The following is a 25597-nucleotide window of genomic DNA, read 5'->3' on the forward strand; positions in this document are numbered from 1 at the left end:
GGCGAAGGTTTCTAACCATTAGAGGAGTGAAGTTCTGGAACAGCCTTCCAAGGGGAGTAGTGGGGGCAAAAGACATATCTGGCTTCAAGACTAAGCTTGATAAATTTATGGAGGGGTATGATGGGATAGCCTAATTTTGGCAATTAATTGATCTTTGATTATTAGCAGGTAAATATGCCCAGTGGACTGTGATGGGATGTTAGATGGGTTGGGATCTGAGTTACTACAGATAATTCTTTCCTGGGTGCTGGCTGGTGAGTCTTGCCCACATGCTCAGGGTTTAGCTGATCGCCATATTTGGGGTTGGGAAGGAATTTTCCTCCAGGGCAGATTGGCAGAGGCCCTGGAGGTTTTTTGCCTTCCTCTGCAGCGTGGGGCACGGGTCACTTGCTGGAGGAGTCTCTGCACCTTGAGGTCTTTAAACCACGATTTGAGGACTTCCGTAGCTCAGACATAGGTTAGGGGCTTGTTACAGGAGTGGGTAGGTGAGATTCTGTGGCCTGCGTTGTGCAGGAGGTCAGACTAGGTGATCATAATGGTCCCTTCTGACCTTAAAGTCTGAGTCTATAGAATTAGAATTTATAATTCGTATTCCATGATGAGATATCTTTGAGCTATAATGTATCTTGATTAAAACTATCTTTAGATAGGTTTTTTCTTCAAAAAGCATTTTATAAAAAAGGGGGCTGGCACACACCTAACCATACCACAGCAACCATCTACTGCAACCATAGCTCTTCCCCCTTTGCTCTTGTGCATGCACCCCTTTACCTGATTAGTTTTAACCCTCCCCAAAACACTAGTACTTGGCTGTTTGGTGTAATAGTGTTGGGAGAGGGTAGTTTACTAAAGGGCTGTGTGCAGAAGGATGGTTGAAGGGGGTTCTGGAAGGCTGGCATTACTAGGAGATAGTGCTACGTGCATAGTGTACAGTAGCTGTGGTATGGTAAGGTGTGGGCGTGTGGCAGGAAAAGCAGAGGGTATGTACTGCTAGGTGGTTTAACGTTTCATTGTCTTACTTTTGTAGGTTTGTGTCTGGCATGGGGTTGGTGGGTGTGTATGTAACAAGCATGGCTGCTACACAGCAAAGTTTTGTGTATGTTTCCTAGGTTTTTTAAATAGTTAATTAGGGAGGAGGGTTGGACTAGAGGTAGGATCAGCGGGGTGAGGCAAGTGCAACTGCAGACACTGTTTATCTGTCATCTCTTGTGTGTCTCATGCCAACAGCTGGGCACCAGCTGTAGCATCACATCTGACAGAAGTGTAACTCCTAACAGAGAAGGCCTTGTGTGCTCATGCTGGCTGCCTCCAATCGGGCTTTTGTCTGCAGTGTATAAACTTCCAATTAGAGCAAGAATAAAAGCTAAACATTTTTATTGGAAAAAACTCCACCACCCTACTTGTTGCACCAATTCTAGTCAGAATCCACTGCCTTTGCCAAGTATGGAGTAGATGTAGTGTGTTAAGAGAGTGGTCAGCAGCTAAAAGTAGGACAGGAAAGGAAAACCTCACCCAGAGACCAAATTTAAAGAGCTCCTATTGAAATCCTATGAAGAGAATTTCAGAAATCAGATTAATTCAGTGACACTACACACTGCCTGGCCATCTGCTTGCAGAAAACAAGGAATTTATGCTCCATTTTAAACCCATCCCTAACTGTGGAGTGCTCTCAGGTACCTCCAGAATTTGATGTATTTTAGGGTATGAAATAATATTGAAAATTTGACAGAATTGGCCAGTCCTGGAATGGGGAGGGAAATGCAGCCAGTTTCATGATAGATCTGTCACAGCAGAGTGCAAGGAGAAAAAGTTCTAATGGCAGCTACTGCGCTGGGATGATTCTGAATCTGAACCTGATGTTGTAATAGTTATTCACAAATATGAAACGCTGCTCTACAGCCAAAATGCTTCTGAAATAAATGTAGTCAAACTTTACTAATTCTGGGTCACTGAGAACAAAAATGATGCTTAAAATTGTTGATTGGCTCTAGTTTTCAAGTTATGCTATTGGGTCAGTATATACGACCCTTGACTTGGGAATAGCGGAGGATAAGTGAGTTATAAAGGGAAGGGATCTCAATTTAAACCAGAAATGACTAAAATACATCTTTGACTGGATCTATGAATAAATCTATGACTGGGTTTGGACAGTACTTGCTTTTTAGGCAAAACAATGAATGATGCAATCTGAAGCTGGTATTGCATCATACATTATATGAATTGCATCATGTTATTCCTAGAAGTCATGGATGATGCAATCATAACGAAGCTTACATCACTCTGCTGAACAAATTGCCCTATATCAGCTCTAGAAATCATACAGTGTCGTGCTCTCTTATTCTTCTTCGAGTGATTGCTCCAATGCATTCCAGTTAGGTGTGCGCGCCGCGCGTGCACGGTATTCGGAACTTTTTTACCCTAGCAACCCCGGCGGGCCGGCTGGGCGCCCCCTGGAGTGGCGCCGCCATGGCGCTGAATATATATCCCAGCCGGCCCGTCCGCTCCTCAGTTCCTTCTTCCCGCCCGTGACGGTTAGCTGGAACTGTGGAGTGCTCTGTTAGTCCTCCACACCCCTAGCAGTTTCTCCGGTTTTCTTGTATATAGTTATTAGTTAGTTCATAGTTGGTTAGTTAGAATAGTAGTTAAGGAATTAGGAGGGGTCCTCCTTCCTTTTTCCCCCGCCCGGCGGGGCTCATGCCCCAGACACCGGGTTTCAAGCCGTGCTCGGCTTGTCAACGGTTGATGCCCGTTGGGGACGCCACGATTCCTGCCTCCGCTGTCTGGGAATCGCATCGCACGGACAAGTGTCCAATTTGTGCTGCCTTTAAACGCGGACCAGGAAAGAGCGAGACTCAGGCTCAAGCAGATCCTGATGGAGTCGGCGCTCGTCCACCGGCACCACCCCGCGGCACGAAATCAGGCTCGGTGCGCAGCGGCAGCAGCCGGACCTCGGGCGTCCGGCCACGGCGGCACGGTATCACGGCGCCGCTCCCGTCCCAGCGCGCAAAAAGAAGGCGCCAGCGGCGGCGAAAGCCCGACTCGGGACCGATTGCCCAGCCACTGTCAACTCCGTGGCTCCGGTGGTGGTGCGCTCAGTGCATAGATCCGGCAGCTCCGGCGCCAGAAGAGCCGTTGAGCCCGGCCACCCCTGCTCCCGGCACCGCCCGGTAGAGCTGGAACTCCCAACTCGCCAGAGACTTACTCTAAGGCGCGGGAGCTTATTGCGCTGACAGAGGCTCGAGCCTCCGGCCCCGGCACCGCCCGGTGCGGGCGTGCCTTCGGCTGGGAAGCCAGCCATGATGCAGCGCCCAGGCACCGGCGATCACGCGCAAGGGTCTTCAGCCGGTCCCGCTCGCGCAGCAGATCACCATCTCGGCGACCTCGCTCCCGCCGCCGATCAACACCTCGCCACCGCTCCCCATCTCGGTACCGCTCTCGTTCGCGGTACCGCTCGGCGTCGAGGCACCGCTCCCGAAGCCGGACCGCGGTACCGTCGACGGTCGGCCTCTAGAGACAGGTCGCGGCACGCGGTGACCACAGTCCTTCGGCACCGTGACCACAGTCCTTCTCGGCTCCGTGACCGTGCCCCCTCTCGGCACCGAGACCGCAGCCACTCCAGGCGACGGGACCGCAGCTACTCCAGGCGCCACGACCGCAGTGCTTCCCGATACAGAAGCCGCAGCAGGTCGCCGTCCAGGCACCGATGCGACCGTTGGTCCCGGTCATGCTCCCGGTACCGGGACAACAGACATGGCCCGACGGTTCCGCCAGCGGACGCGCACCGGCCGACCGCGGGACAGTCGATTGGTGCGTCAGCCCCCCAGTGGTCACGCCAAGCATCGGTCGTGTCCCAGGGTGGAAGTGCAGCGGGCCTCAGAGCGGATACCCCAGGTCCAGCCTATGGCCCACAGCAGTGGGGTTTCTGGGTCCCTTGGGCACAGCACGAAGCACAGGGGCTCCCCTTGCCCACTCGACCTCCGGGTTCTGAGCGCCGCGCGCCAGAAGCGACTGTTAGTAGGGCCCCACCATCACCTACAACAGGAGCTTCGCAGCCACCCCCGTCGGTGCAGCCAGCCGTAGAGGTCCCTGCCCCATTGGCGGACGAACCACCTCCAGAGCCTACGGGCCAGGGCCTGTCGTCGGCCTCATCTCCGGACGAGGCGGTCGCGGGCTCGTCAACAGCGGACCCGCCACCCATAGACTTAAAAGCGCACCAGGACCTGCTTCGCAGGGTCGCGCAATCCATTAACCTCCCGATTGCAGAGGTAGTTGAGAACGACGACCCCGTTACCAACGTTATCGGGTCAGAGGCTCCAGTCCGGGTGGCGCTCCCCTTTATTCGGACAATTCAGCGTAATGCCAATACCATCTGGCAAACGCCGGCGTCTGTACCTCCGACGGCAAGGGGAGTGGAGCGCAAATACTCGGTTCCCCCTACAGGATCACGGTATTTTTATACTCACCCGACTCCAGACTCCCTCGTCGTCCAGTCGGTAAATGATCGAGCGCAACGGTCAACCGGCGGCGACCCCTAAGTCCAAAGACGCGAGACGTATGGACCTCTTAGGTCGGAAGATCTACTCGGCTGGAGGCCTGCAGCTACGCATAGCCAATCAATCGGCATTGCTGGCCCGATACACTTACGAAATGCTGCTCTCCCTCTCCAAGTTTGCAGATCTTGTCCCGGCGTCCTCGCGTCAGGAGTTCACCGCCCTCCTCGAGGACGGCAAAAAGTCCGCGCGCTCCTCCATCCAGGCAGCGCTCGATTCAGCAGACTCAGGAGCCCGCACTCTCGCCTCTGGCGTCACTATGCGGAGGATTTCCTGGCTCCAATCCTCCACCTTGGCCCCGGAGGTACAGTACTCTCTGCAGGACTTGCCGTTTGAAACGCACGGCCTTTTCTCAGAGAAGACGGACGCCCGTATACAAACCCTTAAGGACGGTCGCGTAGCCATCCGGACTCTGGGGATGCACACGCCGGCGACACAGCGGCAACCCTTCCGTAGACAGCCACCCCGGCCGTTCACCCACGCCAGATCCCGACCGTATAACAGCCGTCGGAACAACCTTACACGCCGCCGACCATCAGGCAATAGGCGCAATCAGTCCCAGTCGTCCGCTAAGGCCCCCAAGGGCCTAAGCAGGCGTTTTGATGGGCGCCGGGGCGCTCTTCAGTCTCTCCATCGGATCCTACCCCTTTGTTTTCGAACCGCCTCTCTTATTTCCTCCCGGCATGGGCCAGTTTAACATCGGACAGCTGGGTCCTGTCTACGGTCCAGTCAGGGTACCGCCTCCGCTTTATTTCGCCCCCTCCTTCCCACCCGCCCTCCCGATCCCTCTTCAGGGACCCTGCTCACGAGCAGGTCCTTCAACAAGAGATCGAGACTCTCCTAACCTTGGGTGCCATAGAGGAGGTGCCTCCCGACCGGCGGGGCAAGGGTTTCTATTCCCATTATTTCCTCATCCCCAAAGCCAAAGGAGGCCTCCGTCCCATCCTGGACCTCCGGAGCTCAACCGGTACCTGATAAAACTCAAATTCCGCATGGTATCCCTGGGGACTATTATTCCCTCCCTGGATCCGGGAGACTGGTTTGCCGCCCTCGACATGCGAGACGCCTATTTCCATGTCGCAATTTACCCCCCGCATCGTCGCTACCTCCGCTTCATGGTGAACGACAGACATTACCAGTTCGCAGTGCTGCCCTTCGGCCTTTCCACCGCCCCGAGAGTGTTCACAAAGTGTATGGCGGTGGTGGCGCGACCCTCCGTCGTCGTCGGGTACACGTGTATCCGTACCTCGGCGATTGGTTGATCTGCGGTCCATCACGTCAGCTGGTAGCACACCAAGTGACCGATATCCTGTCGCTGTTTGGGAGCTCGGTCTGCTCATCAACCGAAAAGTCTGCCCTAACTCCAGCTCAAAGGGTGGAGTTTATCGGAGCGATCCTGGATTCCCAGTTGGCCAGGGCCTATCTTCCGCCCAATCGGTACCTGACTCTCGCGGCTTGCATCACGGAGCTCAAGCCTTTCCCACGGCGACAGCCCGGTCCTGTCTTCGCCTCCTAGGCCACATGGCGTCGTGCACTTTTGTGACAACTTATGCCCGGTTGCACCTTCGCCCACTCCAGGCGTGGCTGGCCTCTGTGTACCGTCCACATCGCGACCCCATGGACTTGATTGTCACAGTCCCGAGGCCACTCTCGACACCCTCAATTGGTGGCTGATCCTCAGGTAGTCTGTGCAGGGTACCTTTCCGCCCGCCGTGTCCCTCCATTACCTTGACCACAGATGCCTCGGACATGGGTTGGGAGCGCACCTGGCGATGTTCACACGCAAGGCACCTGGTCCCCTCCGGGCTCGCCCTACACATCAATGTACGGGAGCTCGGGCGGTCGGTGGCGTGTCAGGCCTTGAGGCCCATCTCCGCGCCGCTGTGTCACCGTGATGACGGACAATACATCCGCGATGTTCTATGTCAACAAGCAGGGCGGCACGCTCCTCCCTGCTTTGCAGGCGCTTCGCCTGTGGGACTTTTGCATAGCCCGCTCCATTCACCTCCAAGCGTCGTTTCTTCCGGGCACTCAGAACACAATAGCCGATCGCCTCAGCAGATCCTTCCTCGCACCACGAGTGGTCCATTCGCCGGACGTGCTGCATACGATCTTCCGAAGGTGGGGATTTCCCCAACTAGACCTCTTTGCGTCGGAGATCAACAGGAAGTGCGCCGGTTCTGCTCCTTCCAGGGGCGTTCCGTGGGTCCCTGTCGGACGCGTTCCTGTGCTCATGGAAGGATCACCTCCTTTCGCCTTCCCTCCGTTCCCACTCGTTCATCGGGTGCTCCTAAAGCCGGAGGGACAAGGGCCGTCTCATCCTGATTGCTCCGGCCTGGCCGAGGCAACATTGGTTCACCCTGCTGCTCGAGCTGTCCGTCAGAGAACCCATTCCTCTCCCGTTGTGGCCGGACCTTATCACACAAGACTTGGCCGGCTCCGCCACCCGGACCTCCGCTCCTGCATCTTACAGCCTGGTACCTGACTGGTTGACTTGCGCGAGCAATCCTGCTCGCGGGCTGTTCAGCGGGTCCTGACGGAGAGCAGGAAACCGTCAACGGTCCACCTATCTAGCAAAATGGAACGCTTCGCTATTTGGTGCGACCAGAAGGCCACAACCCCTTTCGTCCCTATTCCGGTTATCCTGGACTACCTTTGGTCTCTTAAGGAGCAGGGCCTCGCGGTCTCCTCCTTAAGGGTTCACCTGGCATCTTTATCTGCGTTTCGTCCGCGGTTGAGGGCGCTCCATATTTTCCAACCATATGGTCTCCCGCTTCCTCAGGGGTTAGACGCATGTTTCCACCGTCCGACACCCGGCGCCGGTCTGGGACTTAAACCTGGTGTTGGCCAAGCTCATGGGTCCACCGTTTGAGCCTCTGGCATCTTGCTCCTTGCTCCATCTCGTGGAAGACGGCCTTCCTTGTCGCGATAACATCGGCGCGACGGGTCTCCGAGCTCAGTGCCTTGACGGTCGGTCCTCCTTATACGGTCTTCCACACGGACAAGGTCCAGCTCCGACCGCATCCGGCCTTCCTCCCGAAGGTCGTTTCGGCCTTCCATATAAACCAGGACATCTTCCTCCCGGTGTTCTACCCGAGGCCACACGCCTCCTCTGGAGCAGCGGCTTCACTCCCTGGGCGTCCGCGGGGCTCTCGCCTTCTATATCGGCGCCGCGAAGCCGTTCCGGCGTTCGCCCGGCTCGCCGTTGCAGTGCGGAGCGTATGAGGGGCGAACCGGTCTCCTCACAGAGGATTTCCTCGTGGGTGACGGCTTGTATCCGGGCGTGTTACGATCTCGCTCGAGTACCACCGCCTCGACTGACGGCCCATTCTACCAGAGCTCAGGCCTCTTGGCTGCCTTCCTGGCCCATATTCCGCTCCAGGAGATATGCAGGGCAGCCACCTGGTCCTCCGTACACACCTTCGCGGCACACTATGCGTTGGTGCAACAATCAAGAGACGATGCAGCCTTCGGCTCCAGCGGTACTGCACTCTGCCACGTCTCACTCCGACCCCACCGCCTAGGTAAGGCTTGGGAATCACCTAACTGGAATGCATTGGAGCAATCACTCGAAGAAGAAAAGACGGTTACTCACCTGTAGTAACTGGTGTTCTTAGAGTTGTGTTGCTCCAAGCCATTCCAGACCCGCCCTCCTTCCCCACTGTCGGAGTAGCCGGCAAGAAGGAACTGAGGAGCGGACGGGCCGGCTGGGATATATATTCAGCGCCATGGCGGCGCCACTCCAGGGGGCGCCCAGCCGGCCCGCCGGGGTTGCTAGGGTAAAAAAGTTCCGAATACCGTGCACGCGCGGCGCGCACACCTAACTGGAATGGATTGGAGCAACACATCTCGAAGAACACCAGTTACTACAGGTGAGTAACCGTCTTTTTGTCAGTGTTTGATTTTGCAAAGGGACACATTTCTGTTTAGCCAAAGTGAGCAGAGATGCCTCGTACTTGTGTGAACAGTGCAGATAACTTCTGCTATGTTTGTGGTGAAGTGACTTTTGCATCACAAAAGCGCAGTATAACCACTATGGTTAAGAAAGCCTATCACCTTTATTTTGGCTGCAAAATTGGAGATCAGGACAAGAGGTGGCCCCACACATATGCTGCAACACTTGTGCAACAAATCTTCGCCAGTGGTTGAACAGGAAAAGGAAATCTATGCCTTTTGCAGTGCCAATGATTTGGAGAGAGCCAACAGATCATACCAGCAATTGTTACTTCTGCATGGTGCCTCCAGTTGGGAAAGGTGTGTCAAAGAAGAAAAAGTGGACTGTGCATTATCCAAACATTCCATCAGCTATACGCCCAGTACCCCACGGAGAAGGACTGCTGGTTCCTGATGCACCAGAATCATTCTCACTTGAGTCAGACGAGGAAGAGGATGAAACTTCTGGTCCTGAACCATCAATGTCACAGGACCCCCATTTTCTCCCATCCTCCTCCTCTGAACCACACCTCATAACACAAGGTGAACTGAATGGCCTTGTCAGGGATTTGGAACTACCCAAGAGTAAGGCAGAGGTGTTGGGCTCCAGACTACAGCAGTGGAATCTCCTGGCAGCTGATGTTAGGGTTTCCATGTTCCGTGACCGTCAAAAGGATCTTGTCCCATTCTTCTTCATGGAAGGTGATCTTGTAGCCTGCAACAACATCAATGGTGTGATGGCAGCCCTCAACTTCGTTCACGATCCAGATGAGTGGAGACTGTTCATTGATTCATCGAAGACGAGTCTTAAAGCTGTTTTACTGCATAATGGCAATGTTTTGCCATCAATTCCAGTTAAATCATGCAGTCCATATGAAGGAAACCTATGACAACATGAAACAGTTTATGCACCTCAAAAGTTATGACCAACATCAGTGGCAGCTTTGTGGCGATTTGAAGGTTGTTGCTCTCTTGCTTGGTCTGCAGACTGGATACACAAAGTACTGCTGTTTTCTCTGCAAATGGGATAGTCGTGCAAGAGATTCCCACTACATCAAGAAAGATTGGCCACTCCGACAGTCATTGGAGCCTGGGAGGAAAAGTGTTCAGCATCCACCACTTGTTGAATCAAGGAAGATTTTGTTACCACCCTTACACATCAAGCTGGGTCTGATGAAGAACTTTGTCAAGGCCATTGACAAAACACAAGCAGCTTTCAAGTACCTCCGTGGAAAATTTCCAAGGTTAAGTGAAGCTAAGATAAAGGAAGGTGTCTTTGTTGGTCCTCAGATTCGTGAACTTCTTCGAGATGATGCATTTGACCATGCACTGCGTGGCAAGGGAAAGACGGCATGGAAAGCCTTCCAGTTAGTGGCAATAAATTGTCTCGGAAACAACAAGGCAGACAACTACAGGTTGTTGGTGGAAAACCTCCTCAAGGCATACAAAAGCCTTGGTTGCAACATGTCACTAAAGATACATTTTTGCACTCTCATCTAGATTTTTTCCACCAAACTGCGGGCAGTGAGCGACGAGCAGCGAGCAATTTCACCAGGACATTGCAACAATGGAGAACCGCTATCAGGGCAAATGGAGCCCATGAATGCTTGCAGACTATTGCTGGACAGTGACAAGAGATGCTCCATTTAATGAATACAAGAGACAAGCCAAGAAGCGCCGAGTAGACACTGAATAGGACTAAACTATGTACAGAATAGTTTTTTGCCTTTTGTTTCATAATAAATTTTATTTAGATAACCCTTTTGCTGATTTTTAAAGTGTTACATAAACAGGACAGGTGAAATATTATCATGTAAAGCAACCATAAACACATGAAAAGACCTAGGTTTACAATTTATGATTAAAACTCTACTATCTACACAATATACATAGACATAAAATGTAAAAACTTAAATACCTTAGAAACAGTAGCCAATCAGTTGTTTTAATTGTCATATTTGAATTCAGCACATCAAAATACATAATAAATAGCACATTTTATCTCTGAAGCAGATGACTTCTCAAAAATTGTAGACCAGTGAAATTAATCTGAAACTTCAACAGAAAAGTCATCTTCCTGACTCAGACTGGTGCAGTGGTGCAATGCCACAGTGACAGGCTCACTATATGGGGTTTGTTCTGGTTTTATATTAACCTTCAGATGTAGCCAAACTTGAAGCTGCTTTTTGTGTCCAGTAACAGAGAAGGGAAAGAGCAGGCATACCACATAACATAGAGAAGACTCGGAACTGCCTCAGCCCCAGTGGAGCTGCAGCAGGATCTGCCCCTGGCACTGCTGGGATTTGGGGGGCAGAGACTGGGGCCTGGTGGGGGGGGGACCCCTGTGGTGTAGGGGGAGATGCCGGAGTTGTAGGGAGGGGAAGGTCAGTGGGACGCTCGGAGGGGGTGGGGGTGTTGAACTGTCTCTGTGCAGCCAGGAAATTCCCAGGGGAGAAGTGGCTGGCGGAGGAAGCAGGGAGGGGAGTAAATTGGATCCTTCCCCTGTATGTGACACTTGCCTCTCACCCCCGATACAAATTCTCTCTAGTTCTGCCCCTTTTCTCTCTTAGCATCTCACACGGGGCTATAAAATCTGGGGTGATTCCCCCCTTTCCCCTCAAATGATCAGCTCTCTCATCTCCCCCGATTTCCCCCCTTCTCCCCATGAGTCTCAAACGTCAATTTAAAATCTTCTCTAATGAGGGGCATTTTCCCACCTATTTTATCTGCAGTGATTTGTCCTTGTTTAGGTGGGAAATTGTTGCCTGAGTCATTCCCAAAACATGGCTGCCCCTGGAATGGGGATGGGGATGGGCTAGCTCAGTGGTTTGAGCGTTGGCCTGCTAAACCCAGGGTTGTGAGCTAAATCTTTGAGGGCCCTTTGGGGATTTAGTTGGGGTTTGGTCCTGCTTTGAGCAGGGGGTTGAACTAGATGACCTTCTGAGGTCCCTCCCAACCCTGACATTCTATGATTCTATGTTCTTGTGTGTAGCTTCCATACAGTAGACCCCTCAAATCAATCCCATCCCCTCTCCCACATCAGCTAGAAACTTCATCACTCCATTTGCCAAAGTCTTGTTTGAATCCAAATTGAGTAGAGTCATGCAGGTGCCTCTTAGATACACGTCTCACAGCGTTAAATGTTTTGTGGGGGTAAAAACACCACCTCCAGTGCTATTCTAGCTTAGCTTTTGATCCTGGATACTCTTCATCTTAGTCCTGGTTACCCTGTGAATTTCACTTGATTTAAGAGGAGTCCTTTTTCTAACTAGTATTTTGGATGTCCCTCAGGTGTGGAAGATTCAGAGTGGGCAGTGTCTGAGGAGATTTGAACGAGCACACAGTAAAGGTGTCACCTGCCTCAGTTTCTCTAAAGACAGCAGTCAGATTCTTAGTGCTTCTTTTGATCAGACAATCAGGTAAGTTATACATTTGAGGGCTGTAATGTACAAGAAGCTCTAATAGAAGTTCCAAGTATTGTTTCTTCAGTCCACTTGCCTTAAACTCCTGGATGTTTTTAGCTTACATGAAAGCTAGTCCTTAATGTTTTGAACATCAATAAAATTATTTGGCTCTTTCCTCTTGAACAAATAGTTTACATTTTTGCCCTTTCAATTTTTGTAACCTATTTTTGTGTTAACCTATTTTCATTCCAATGTTCGCAGCAGGTGCTAGCCATGATGTATTGTTTTTATGTTTTTTTAAAGGCATTTCTGTCCTCAGATTCAGCCATTTCAGTACTTTTGCACCTGTCATATATCCCAGCAAGAGAGGCCGACTGAGCACCTCTCATTGACTTACATTCAAACTTTAGAACAACTGTTTCTGAAACTGGCTACAAGGCCAGTACTGCGACCTGATAGTCCCTGCCGATAATGAGATAGGGGCCGTTCTTCAGCACCAGTTCTGAGTGAACCCAGTCACTACCATTTGACAGCTGCCGGTGGGTTATATGTAGCAGTGGTCATCTCAGTTCATTTTCCTTCTCCACAAAAAAGGGCTTCAGGCAGCTGCAGCCTGAGGAGAGTTTAAAAGGTTCTGCAGGGTCACCTGTGTCTGTCCTCCCAGCAGGAACTGCACAGAAGAAAGGTTGTGGCCATCGCGAACATGTGACATCACACCTGCCACAACTTTCTATAACCTCTCTTAGTCAGTGAGAAGCACCTTGCCAACAGAGTTCCATCCTCTCTGCTTCCAGCAGGAAGCATTGTGAGACACCCCCACAGACAGACACTTCCAGGAAGCAGCTCAGCCGTTGAACTTCCTGGGCCTGGGGACTTTAACAGTGTGGCCCAAGAAGCAGCTCCTCACTTGCATCTTCTAGGAATAAGGGGAGTGGAGACCTTCCCCTACTGCAGGAAGGGCTGCTCCTCTCTTACCCAATCCCAGACAGCCCAATGCCCCCATGACTGCTCTGGTTCTTGGAGCAGTGAAACTGTCCTCTTCGAAGAAGGCTTGTGCATGCAGGAGCTGGGCCTACTAGACTGTGGGAACTCACCCTCATAAGGAAGAAGTGACCACAAAACCAACCTTTTTCAAAAGTAAATGGCAAATTCCCTCCTTCAGCTTAGCCTTCTCTCAAAGCTTCTACCACACGTGCGTGCTTCCACATCTCATAACTGCTCTGTAAACTAGTCACGCTAGTTTTTCTAGAGCCTGGGAATGAAAAGAGTTGTGATTTTTTTTTAAGTAGCTAGTGGTTGCTTAGATGCTAATGTGACGGGGGCCATGGAAGTACCTAGATTAGGGGCTGGTGTCCATGTTACCAAAAACCTTAAGCATCAGTGGAATTCTCTTGGCAGTGTTAGTTGAGAGGTTAGGCATGAACTGTTCTTTTCATGCTCAGATTACTCCCTTCAGAACAGAGTTCTAGCACATTGTACTGCTTCTGCTGCCTAGGCTCTATTTGCTTTGAACTCGGTAAACAGATCATGGTCAAAATAAAAAAAAAAAATAAACAAGACTTAAGTCTCCAGGGTTCTTAGGCTGGTGCTTTTCATGATCACTAAATTCACCTTGAAACTAAAACAAAAATCTGTGTTCCCCTGCCCGTTCTTGGGGTTTTATGTTTTGTGTATACCTGAAACTACCTTTAACTAACTTTTCTTTAATTGATTAGTTTTCAAGTTGATGATGTCCCTTTACATTTTCATGGTCAGATATTATATTTGGGGAAAGGGTTTGTGATGACAAATGTAGTATTCTAGATGCAGATGTGTTAGCTATTTTATTACTTGCTCTGTACATCAGACAACAAACTAAATTATTTCTTTATTTTACATCTCTGAATTGTACCTCTCTAGATTAATTATTCTATTACCATGTTTTTTAAAATATTATAACAGGATTCATGGCTTAAAATCAGGAAAAACTCTGAAGGAATTCCGTGGTCATTCTTCATTTGTTAATGAAGCTACTTTTACACAGGATGGTCACTATATTATCAGTGCGTCCTCTGACGGCACAGTGAAGGTAAATTGGTCACTTGCTTCTACGAGCCATGTATGGGATTGTGTTGTTCTGTGTTGTAGCAAACTGGGGCATTTAGTCTTCGAGATAATTACCCTTAAAGGTACTTTTATCATAGCCAGGGCTCAGGGTTTGTCATTGGGCCCATTATATGTAGATTCCTGGATGCTACAAGGTGGTGTAAGGTCTAATGTATGCATTTCCATCACTCAGAGAGTGATAAACACAATAAGACAAGTCTGGCTGATTTTAATAGCACCAGCATGGCCCAGACAGCAATGGAATCTGGATTTGATTACATGTCACAAGGATTAGTGGAACCTGTACTACTGAGACTGGACTTGTTGACACAGCAAAGAGGAAGGTCTGTCATCTGGACCTTGGGTCCCTTCTCTGGGCTGCATGACCTTTAGCTTTGGTAGAAGAAAGACTTTTAAAGTACAGAATGTACTGTAGTATTGTAGAAAAGAATTCACATGGATGTGCTGTAGTCTTAAATGGAAAAGGTTTTTATTGTGGATTTCCTTGTATAATGTGGATTCTTATATGGCTCTAATTATATATTAGAGTATTTATTGTATCTTAAGAAGATACCTCTTTCATTATCTTCAGTTAAATTTAACCTCTCAGCCTTATCAGAATGTCATGTACCTGTAGAGGGGAAAATCCATTTTCCTAATGATATGGTTAAGAAGTTTTTAAAAGATCCTAATTTATAGCCTCATGTAAGAACTCCTGTGCTCTCCTGGGATTTGAATGTGGCACTAGCAAAATTAATAAGACCTCCTTTTGACCCTTTGGGGAGCTGTTCTTCATGTCATCTATCTGTAAAAACAGTGTTTTCAATACAGTCACTGCAGTGAAATGCATAAGTGACTTGCATGCATTAATGGCTGATCCCACCATTCAGTGTTTCATAAGGATAAAGTTAATCTTCACATTCATCCTAAGTTTTTACCAAAAATAGTCTCTGATTTTCACATAAATTAATTGTAATTTTACCCGAAACCCCATACTCATAATGGGGAAACTAAATTACATGTCTGATGCGAGGAGAGTGTTATGTTTTTATTTCAACAAGACTAAATATAGACAGTCTTCAAGGCTGTTTATAACTTATGGACCAAAAAAACAAGGGAAAAGCTATTTCTGAACTGACTCTTTCTAGATGAGTGAGTTAATTATGAAATTTATAAATTGAAAAGATTATCCATTCCTCAAGGCATCAGAACTCTTTCAAATGGATCAAAGGCAGCTTGCCGTGAGCAGGAATATGCAGAGGATGCTTCAAGGAAGAAATTAAGGTTGCTTACCTATAATTGATATTCTTCAAGATAGACTCTGCATATTGACGCTCCCCTCCTCCCTTTCCCCACTACCTTGGAGTCAGTCCTGCTTACCAAAGGGCTTGGGGTTGGAACTGAGGCAATAGAGCGCCGCTCTCCTTTTAAACCCTGGCCCTAGAATGTCCGGAGCTCAGTGACGGGAGACAAGGGAGGTGTGTGGATGTGCCAGCTGCTACCATTAGTAGAATTTTACCATTCAGGCTGCACTGGTCAAAGCACCCCCTGAGTGGGACTGTTCAGAGTCCATCTCAACCTCAGCTGCAGGTAAGTAACTTTCCTATTTGGATATCTTTCTATATAAACCTGTTCTCGTTCACGCAGTAGTTATTAGGCTTGATTCAGGAATTGCTGGGTAAAATTTTAAGGCCAGTGCTATATAGGCAATTGGCCTAGATGATCATAACGGTCTTTTCTGGCCTAAAAATCTTTGAACCTATTGAATTACTGTTTTTGGTGTTCATTACTCTTTTTCCTCTAGTTTCAATAGACATTTTTTAAATGCATAGTATCTCCTCCAAAAGTGTGGTGTCTTTTAATTAAAATGCAGAGATGTGCCTGATCATAAAGTGATTCCACTTTGTATTCTGCTCAATAGATTTGGAATATGAAGACAACCGAGTGCTCCAACACCTTCAAATCTCTTGGCAGCACTGCAGGAACAGACATCACCGTGAATAGCGTGGTTCTGCTGCCTAAAAATCCAGAACACTTTGTCGTTTGCAACAGATCAAACACAGTGGTCATCATGAACATGCAAGGACAAGTATGTGATCCCAGGCATGTCCCTTTGAAGCAGCTAGGAAAGAGCTTAACAAGTGTTAGAATCAGGAAGAGATTTGTGATCCTTCCAAGCATTGTAGTGGGTCCTTTCAGTGGTAACTGCTGGGTACTCTGCCCTTCTGAAAATCAGGCTGATTATTTAGGCAACTAAATTCATGACCCCAGTATCTAATTGAAGCTAACTTTGTTAGAGTAGCGCTGTTGCTGCCACATGTGAATCCAGGGAACCTTTCTTTGGGTTTTATAGATTGTAAGAAGCTTCAGCTCTGGTAAGAGAGAAGGAGGTGACTTTGTTTGCTGTGCCCTTTCACCGCGTGGCGAATGGATCTACTGTGTGGGTGAAGACTTTGTGCTGTACTGTTTCAGCACAGTGACTGGCAAGCTGGAGAGAACTCTGACAGTGAGTACTTAGCACAAGCTATTTGAAAGTAAACATGAAGTAGAATCTGTGTTCTCATCAGTTCTAGAATATTCATGCAAACATAAAATCCATAGTGACCACTTACAGTAACTCCTCACTTTAACGTCGTCCCGGTTAACTTTGTTTCTTTATGTTGCTGATCGATTAGGGAACAAGCTCGTTTAAAGTTGCCCAGTGCTCCCTTATAACGTTGTTTGGCAGCCACTTGCTTTGTCCACTGCTTGCAGAAAGAGCGGCCCATTGGAGCTAGCTGGTGGGGGCTTGGAATCAGGGTGGACCAGCAGCCCTGCTATCAGCTCCCCTAAGTTCCCTGTGCAGCCACCACCCAGCAGGCTATCAGTTGCCAGCAGTTCAGCTGTCCCTCCCCCCACTGCCATGTGCTGCTCCTGCCCCCTGCCTTGGAGCTGCTCCCGGGAGCCTCCTGCTTGCTGTACAGAGGGCAGGGAAAAGGGGTGCTAATGTCAGCGGGTCCCCCTCCCCCCACTCCTGTATCCCATCTCCATAGAGCAGGGGGGACACGACAGGGCTCAGGACGGAGGGAGCTTGCTGGCAGCAGCTGCTGTCTCAACTTGCTGATCTATTTAAAAAGGCAGTGAACTTAAAGTGGAGTCAGCGTACTTAAAGGGGCAACGCGCGTCCCTCTCACACGTGTGTGTCTGTCTCTTTTTTACACACACACACACACACACACACACTCTCTCTCTCTCTCTCTCTCTCTCTCTCTCTCTGCCATGCTGTGTCTCCTCCCTCCATTTGTGCTGCCTTGTAGAGTGTGAGGCTACCTTAACAACAATATGTTAACCCTTGAGGGCTCAGCCGAGTGCTAGTTCATCATTTAGCAGCAAGGTATTCCTTGGGAAATAGCCCACCCTCTGACTCCACTACTTCAACCAAGCTTCAAAAAATGTCCCTGGAACCTAACCTCTCCCCCACCCCCACATCAGTTCTTATGGGGGAATTGGATTCGCTTAACATCGTTTCGCTTAAAATAGCATTTTTCAGAAACATAACTACAGTGTTAAGTGAGGAGTTACTGTACTCCCATGACAAGCGCCCTCAGGTGATGGTTGTAGGGTTGGTCTTGAGTGCTTAGCTAAAGGGCTGGGTTATTTTGAGAAAAATGTGTTTAAGAATAAAAATAGATAGTTTTAGCTAGAATGTAGCCACAAACTCCTTAAAGGATTTTTGAAGTAGTTGTGATTATATACTGTGATTTCTTCCCACAAGTTAGTGGGAGTGAAAGTACACACACTTCTATTACAGTTTGTGTTTGCACACTTTCCCTTTAGGTTAAAACATTAGGGGTGTGACTCTTCCACTTTGCATTCGGAGTGGCTGGGCTCCACAGAATGGCTCTTGTTGTGCGTGGGCGCTCAGAGAGCGCTGGCGCCCTAGAGCCACACCTGGAGTGGAGAGGGGGAGTTGGGCCAAACAAGAGGAAGGGCTCTCGGGTCCTTGACTTGGCTGGAGACTAGGCACAGGGCACGAGCTGTGGCAGAACAGAGCAGGACTGTTCCTCAGCATGGCCTCCACCATACCATAATAGGAGTTTGGGATTACAGGATCGCTTTTATACCACTCTGGAAAAACTGTCACAGTCAGAGTCTAAAGTCAGAAGGGACCATTAAGATCCTCCAGTTTGATCACTTGCATAACACAGGCTAGAGAATTGTACCAAGTGATTCCTGCACCAAGCCTTTCATTTCTGGTTGATCTAGAGTAGCTCTCATTTTGGAGAGTCCCTCACACCCAGCTAAACTGCTCCACTGGTTAGTTACTCTTGCTGTTACCTCCAAAACAAATTGTGCTTCACTTCCTGTTTGAATGTGTCCTGCTTCAGCTTCCTGTCTGCTGTGTTACTCCTCTACTGTCAGAAATCTCCCAATAGAGACACTTCTAAACCAGAGGTGGGCAAACTATGGGGGGGGACATCCTCCCTGGCCCTTGAGCTCTTGGCTTGGGAGGCTAGCCCCGCCCCTCCTGCTGTCCCCCGCAGCCTCAGTTCGCTGTGCCACCAGTACTCTGGGCGGTGGGGCTGCGAGCTCCTGCCGGGCAGAGCAACAGGCTCCGGCCAGGTGGCACGGCTGCCAGTCCTGCTGCTCTGAGTGGCATAGTAAGGGGGCAGGGGGCAGAGTTGGATAAGAGGCAGGAGGTCCTGGGGGACAGGGAGCAGGGGGCGGTTGGATGGGGCGAAGGTTCGGGAGAGGCGGTTAGGGGATAGGGAACGGTGGGGTTGGATAGGTATGGGAGTCCCAAGGGGCCTGTCGGGCGAGGGTATGGATAGGGTCGGGGCAGTCAGGGGACAGGGAGCGGGGGTTGGATAGGGGTGGGGTCCCAGGAGGGGGCAGTCAGGGGACAAGCAGTGGCGGGGAAGTTGGGGTCAGGGATTCTGAGGGGGCAGCCAGGGGGTGGGAAGTGGGAGGGGTGGATAGGGGGTGGGGCCAGGCTGTTTTAGGGGGCACAGCCTTCCCTACTCCGCCCTCCATACAGCTTCGGAACCCTGATGTGTCCCTCAGGCCAAAAAGTTTGCCCACCCTGTTCTAAACCATGATCAAGTCATCTCATAACCTTCTCTTGGATGAGCTAAAGAAACTGAGCTACTTAAATGTCAGACCATTTTTGCCCAGAATGATCTTGATCTTAATAATGGAATGATGTGGACTCCTCAGACTTTCCAGAGACACTGAAATATTGTGCATTTTAAGAAACTATTTTTGGATGAATAGTACCTTTTTTTTTTTTTTTAATTTCCAGACTAATACAGTAAAATGGACTTAAGGTTGAGAGTACATGTAACATAGCGTAAAATACATTATAGGAGTGGTGTAATAGTCCCCCAGACAAGCCTTATAAACCCGAGGTTACAATTTATATTAAGGCTCAATTTATAAATAGTTTCTAAAGGATTAATAAATGATAGTTGTTTTAAGCACATTACAGCCATGAATAGTTATAAGCACACCAACAGAAGAACAGATTTAAAAATTATTAAAGCTAACATTAAAATCATATAATACACAGGTTAAGGAAAGAGTGTCTGTACATAAATTAACCAAAAGTACAAAGTTTGGTTTAAAACTCATAAAATACATGTAGTACATAATCTTCAATAACCCGAATTTAGGCAAATACATTTAATGATACAGTTTAGATATTAACATCCAAATGTTCAGGTACATCACTCATAAATGTTTATACTAAGAGTTGGTTGTGGAGAGCAAATATAGTAGATTATCCCTCAGTAATTGAGCATTTAGAGAAGTATTCCAGTTACTTTCCTGACTTCGCTTCTCCACGGCACTCCAGCTCCTCTCTCCTGGTATTGCCAATGTCCAGTGATGTGTTCTAAATAGATGTTCCTCGACTATCTGATGGCATCCAGTACCATGAGTTGCCACATCAGCCAAGCGTAGTGCTGACCGATTCCGCATTTCCGCAACACTCGCTCATTACTGGGGTCCCGTGTGCCCAGGGCTCTGACAGTCAGTGTGTGTGTTTGAACCTCGTAACCCCTAGCTCTAAAGGCATTGGCCAGAGCGGTGTATTTCTCCTCTTTCGAGCTCGGGCGTTGCAGAAGGCCAGGGTCCTGTTCTCAAAGGCCACTGTGATGTCCACACCAGGACAATCTGGTCACAGTTGGCTGTCCATTCCAGGGATGGCGGAGTTCACAGCTACCTTCCCCAGAGGTGGTGGGATGGCTCTGACTAGGCCAGAGGTCAGCGACCTTTCAGAAGTGCTGGGCCGAGTCTTCATTTATTCACTCTAATTTAAGGTTTCGCGTGCCAGTCATACATTAACATTTTTAGAAGGTCTCTTTCTATAAGTCTGTAATATATAACCAAACTATTGTTGTATTAAAGTAAATAAGGTTTTTAAAATGTTTAAGAAGCTTCATTTAAAATTAAATTAAAATGCAGCCCCTCCCCGGACCGGTGGCCAGGACCCGGGCAGTGTGAGTGCCACTGAAAATCAGCTTGCCATAGGTTGCCTACCCCTGGGCTAGGCAGTCTTGGTGGCGTTGTGTCACAGCTGCCTGCCATTGGTCTTGAATGGGGCTTGCAGCTACACAAGATGTGGGGTGGGGTCTCGTTGGCATAGCCACACTTCCTGCATTGCTTGGCCTTAAATTACTGACATGCGCTCTGAACCTTTACTCATCTTACTGTTGCTTATGCCTGAGAATATGATTTGGTTTGAGGTGAAGAGAAGAGAAGACTTGCATCAGTTTTTTTTTTCTGTTCATCCTATAGGTTCATGAAAAGGATGTAATTGGCATCGCTCATCATCCCCATCAGAACTTAATCGCCACCTACAGTGAAGACGGCCTCTTGAAACTCTGGAAACCATAACTGTTTTTAACTAGCTTTGGAGCATGTTTCTTAAAGAAGGGCTGAACGTGTTCATGCTTTATGAATCCAAATATGCTGAGTAAAATTTCAGTTCAAGAGCCCAGAACTGTGTTTCAGTACTTGGTCTAAATAGCTGTACAATGTCAGTGGCTAGAACACTTTCATTACCCTGTATCTGGGTAGTTAAAGCAGTTTAATTGCTATAGAAGTGATTATTCTGTCTTGTGAAGTCTGTACCTTTCCTTTGTGCTGTTTATAGATGGAAAAACAACCATCAGTTTATAAATGATTGACTTTCTAAAATGTGTAGCAGATGGCTCATTTCTTTCTTTCAGGGAATGAGAAGGGAATAAACAGGAGGAGAGTTGTCTCCACCTTCGCAAAGATGGATTCTATTGATCCTAAGCTACCTTGCTTTTTCAGGACAAAAGTATTCTAATACAGTGGGGTTTTCTGCTGCATTTATATTATGCCAACTGTCTAACTTGATCCACATTTAACAAAGTATCCTTCTGGCTTCTATGCAGCAGAACCACTCACATACGGCTTACATGACAAGAAGCTGCACACGTGGGCTTTGCTCCCAGCAGAGAGGTGCATAACTGCACTCTGACTACCTTGGAAAACAGGTTGAAGCCACCCTGAAGAAAGGATCAATACAGGCTTCTGTGTGCATCTTTAATTCATTACTTCCAGCCCTCCCCACACTGTATTACGAGGTCAAGCAACACCCCTGCCTGCCTCCTTTTCTCCTCCCCCCTATAGCTAGTTTGAGCGTAAAACACCACTTAATTCAAGCTAGAGATGTGTGTACGGGATAGGATTCAGGTTGGGGCAACATTCAAGTTCTATTTCAAGCTAACTTATTACTGACCTCAGCACAAAAAGCCGGAGTGTGCTAATAAAGTTTGCGGATGACACAAAGCTGGGAGGTATTGCTAACACAGAGAAGGACCGGGATATCCTACAGGAAGATCTGGATGACCTTGTAAACTGGAGTAATAGTAAAAGGATGAAATGTAATAGTGAAAAGTGCAAGGTCATGCATTTAGGGATTAATAACAAGAATTTTAGTTATAAATTGGGGACACATCAGTTGGAAGTAACAGAGGAGAAGGACCTCAGAGTATTGGTTGATCACAGGATGACTATGAGCCGCCAATGTGATATGGCTGTGAAAAAAGCTAATGCGGTTTTAGGATGCATCAGGCAAGGTATTTCCAGTAAAGATAAGGAGGTGTTAGTACCGTTGTACAAGGCACTGGTGAGACCTCATCTGGAATACTGTGTGCAGTTCTGGTCTCCGTTTGAATTCATCCTTCTTAAACATGGAACAGGTTCAGAGATGGGCTACTAGGATGATCCGAGGAATGGAAAACCTGTCTTATGAAAGGAGACTGAAAGAGCTTGGCTTGTTTAGCCTAACCAAAAGAAGGTTGAGGGGGGATATGATGGCTCTTTATAAATATATCAGAGGGATTATCAGGGAGCGAGAGGAATTATTTAAGCTTAGTACCAATGTGGACACAAGAACAAATGGATATAAACTGGTCACGAGGCAGTTTAGACTTGAAATTAGACGAAGGTTTCTAACCATTAGAGGAGTGAAGTTCTGGAACAGCCTTCCAAGGGGAGTAGTGGGGGCAAAAGACATATCTGACTAAGACTAAGCTTGATAAGTTTATGGAGGGGATGGGATGGCCTAATTTTGGCAATTAATTTGGCAATTGATCTTTGATTATCAGCAGGTAAGTCTTATGCCCAGTGGTCTGTGATGGGATGTTAGATGGGTTGGGATCTGAGTTACTACAGAGAATTCTTTCCTGGGTGCTGGCTGGTGAGTCTTGCCCACATGCTCAGGGTTTAACTGATCGCCATATTTGGGACCGGGAAGGAATTTTCCTCCGGGGCAGATTGGCAGAGGCCCTGGAGGTTTTTCACTTTCCTCTGCAGCGTGGGGCCTGGGTCACTTGCTGGAGGATTCTCTGCAGCTTGAGGTCTTCAAACCACAATTTGAGGACTTAAACCCCTGTCTGAGTTATTGGTTATAGAAGTGGATGGGTGAGATTCTGTGGCCTGCATCTTGCAGGAGGTCAGACTAGATGATCATAATGGTCCCTTCTGACCTTAACGTCTATGAGTCTAACACTGCAGTGAAGGATAACCCTTTAGACCTGTCAAACTGTGCGCTGTCTTCATTTGAGATAACACAGTTTCCTGCAAACAATCACCGCTGTCTTTCAAAGCTGTCTGCCGTTCCTTGTTTTCATGGTACAGTTTTATTTCTATGCATTTGTTCCAAAATATAGATTTAATTTTGTTTTCACACACACAACCATTTGCTTGGATCTCTAGTGCACTATTTCTTGTCTTCATCTTTGTACTGAATGCTTTATTCCTAAAGGAGTCTTTGGAACCAGGGTAACTTCACTATAACTAACAGACAGTAGATCCAGTTCAGCCTCATCTGCTAGGTGGTATTATTAAGAAGGCAACTCAATTATCAACTTGTGATGGACCCCTTTGATTGGTTCCATCCCCCGTGGCTTTGTCTTTCGGTTCACACTGAGCTGTGAGAAGGTGGACTGGAAGTACTTCATCATAAACTATCCCTGTTGGAATAGGCCCCATTCATTAAAACTGCAGTGTTCAGTTCCTGTTAGTTTGTACAGTTCTGGTTTAAAAGGAGTTTTTACTTCAGACATAGCAGAGTGGTTACTTTCCTACCTCTGTAATTAGTAATTTAGATGTTTCTGGGGATAATTTATGCTATTTTGCATCAGCCAGTCATGGAGCTGAAAATGAAGATATTTAAGTAGGATCATCTGTACCTCATGCTGTGTCCCTACTATGCTTTAACACAGGGACCTGCAAGCCCTTGGGGGAGACAGCCTGCCTTTTGGAGGAAGCCCCCCAGCACATTGTAAAGTGCCCTCTCTCTTCACCCCTCCCCTGGTTCTTGTTGCACAGACAACAGAAGTCCAAAGTGCATCTGGTCACCACCTGTCAAAAAGGGTATTACAGAATAAGAGGAGGCAAGAATGATTAGGACAGTGGTTCTCCCCAGGGCTTGTCTTGATGGCCATGTAATAAAAAAACAACTCTCCTGGGTTTGTGAATTCATTGAGTTCTTCAGTACAGAAGGATGCTTGATCTCCAAGTGGCTCAGTGGTCCCTCCTTTTAGTGGCTGTGCCTGTAGCTGAATTGTGTGCCAGCTACTGCCACAGCCCCTTTGGATTACTGCAGTAGCTGACAAGCAGTTGGAGGGGGTGCTTTGCAATGAGTGCTGGAAAGGAAATTCAGGCTGCAGGTGAAAGATCCATAGAAGGGTGACGTTCCCCTCTGGTGTTCTCCAGTGATCTGCTAGGTCACCCCAATCCTCAACTCTGGGAGCCAGCCTGACCCTGCTCTGCTGTGAGAACCCCACTCCTGGGCTGGTCACACACAGCCTCTGGCATGGAAGCTGCTCCTTGGATTGTGCAACTGAATGACACTAGCCAGTATCTCCAGTCTCAGACACAACCCTAGGAACCTCTCTTTCAGTGTCCAGTTATGCCCACTGGATGCTGCACTTTATACGAGTTTGTCAATTTAACAAAGAAATTGATATGTACCAGGCTTGTTATCTCAAGGGGAGTCTCTGACGCTTCAAACCAAATGCACTGCTTCAGGTAGAACAAACACATTTATTAACTACAAAGATTTTACGTGGGTGTAAGTCAAAGCGCAAGAAGTCACATTTTGTCAAATGAAATAAAAGCAAAACATTCTAAGCTGATCTTAACACTTTCAGTGCCCTTACAAATTTAGATGCTTCTACTACAGGCTGGCTGGTTGCCCTTCAGCCAGGAGATTCCCCTTTGGTCAGTGCTTCGGTCACTTGGTGATGTCTGTAGATGTAGGTGGAAGAGAGAGAGCCTGGCAAACATCTCTCCCTTTTGCCATGTTCTTTCTTCCCTCTTGCTCACCTGACTCTGAAGGGGAAGGGGGAAACCATTACCTCCTCATAGTCCCTGTCTGACCAAAGGAAGGGGGGGGTGCCTCACTTGAGAGTTGAACAGATCCTTTTGTTGGGCCAGCATCCTTTGTTCCTGTGAGGCTGGGCTGGGTTTGTCCTGTACCTGCCCTGAGGAGGTGTGAACTGCCCCTCTGCTCTTGGAGAGTTTTTACGTGGGCTTATTTTAAGCCATGAAGACACATTTTCAGCCTCATAACTATGTACATGAAATTACAACCTATAACATTACAATAACATTGCTGTAACAGTCACTATAACAATGCTCAGTGCATCATGAGTCTTCCAAAGACACCCGACATGACAAACTTTGCATTGTACAATGATTGTGCGGTATCCAAGGATGAACGGGGTGTGTAGTGTGTTCTCCCAAGATACAGAGCCTCACACCTCCCCCCCTTCGTTTACTGCAGGAGGGTCAGTCACTGACTAGCTCGCAGGCAGTTTGTGTTAGTTCTCTTGGCACCCAGCCGTCAAGGCCATGAGGCAGCGTGCCTCAGTTTCCCCATTCACATACAGCAGCCAGGTTTTTAATAGTTTCTCTGCTGTGATAGTTTTAAGCCTGTTTACAGGTATTAACTGAAAAGTAGCATTAGCATAAGGTTTAACATCTGTGTCACAATTCTTATCCCCAAAACTTAACATTAATACCAACATTTTTATCACAGATGGATATTTACACATATCTTTAGGACACCTCGCTCTTTGTTCAGATAGTGCAGTTTGAGGCTAT

The 25597-nt window shown here is 48.2% G+C and overlaps 1 protein-coding gene across 1 annotated transcript in view; it reads left to right on the plus strand.

Moving 5' to 3' along the window:
- The window catches only part of LOC120393938 (WD40 repeat-containing protein SMU1), a 40207-nt gene extending 19328 nt beyond the window's left edge, over positions 1-20879 (plus strand). The window contains exons 8-12 of the mRNA XM_039518396.1: positions 11775-11902; positions 13829-13955; positions 15894-16061; positions 16326-16478; positions 20750-20879. Of these exons, the coding sequence (XP_039374330.1) occupies positions 11775-11902; positions 13829-13955; positions 15894-16061; positions 16326-16478; positions 20750-20848 (675 nt within the window). The 3' untranslated portion in view covers positions 20849-20879. The remainder of the gene's footprint in view (positions 1-11774; positions 11903-13828; positions 13956-15893; positions 16062-16325; positions 16479-20749) is intronic.
- The last annotated feature ends 4718 nt before the right edge of the window (positions 20880-25597 follow it).

The sequence above is a fragment of the Mauremys reevesii genome, unplaced genomic scaffold, assembly GCF_016161935.1.
Source record: "Mauremys reevesii isolate NIE-2019 unplaced genomic scaffold, ASM1616193v1 Contig39, whole genome shotgun sequence".
NCBI lineage: Eukaryota > Metazoa > Chordata > Testudines > Geoemydidae > Mauremys > Mauremys reevesii.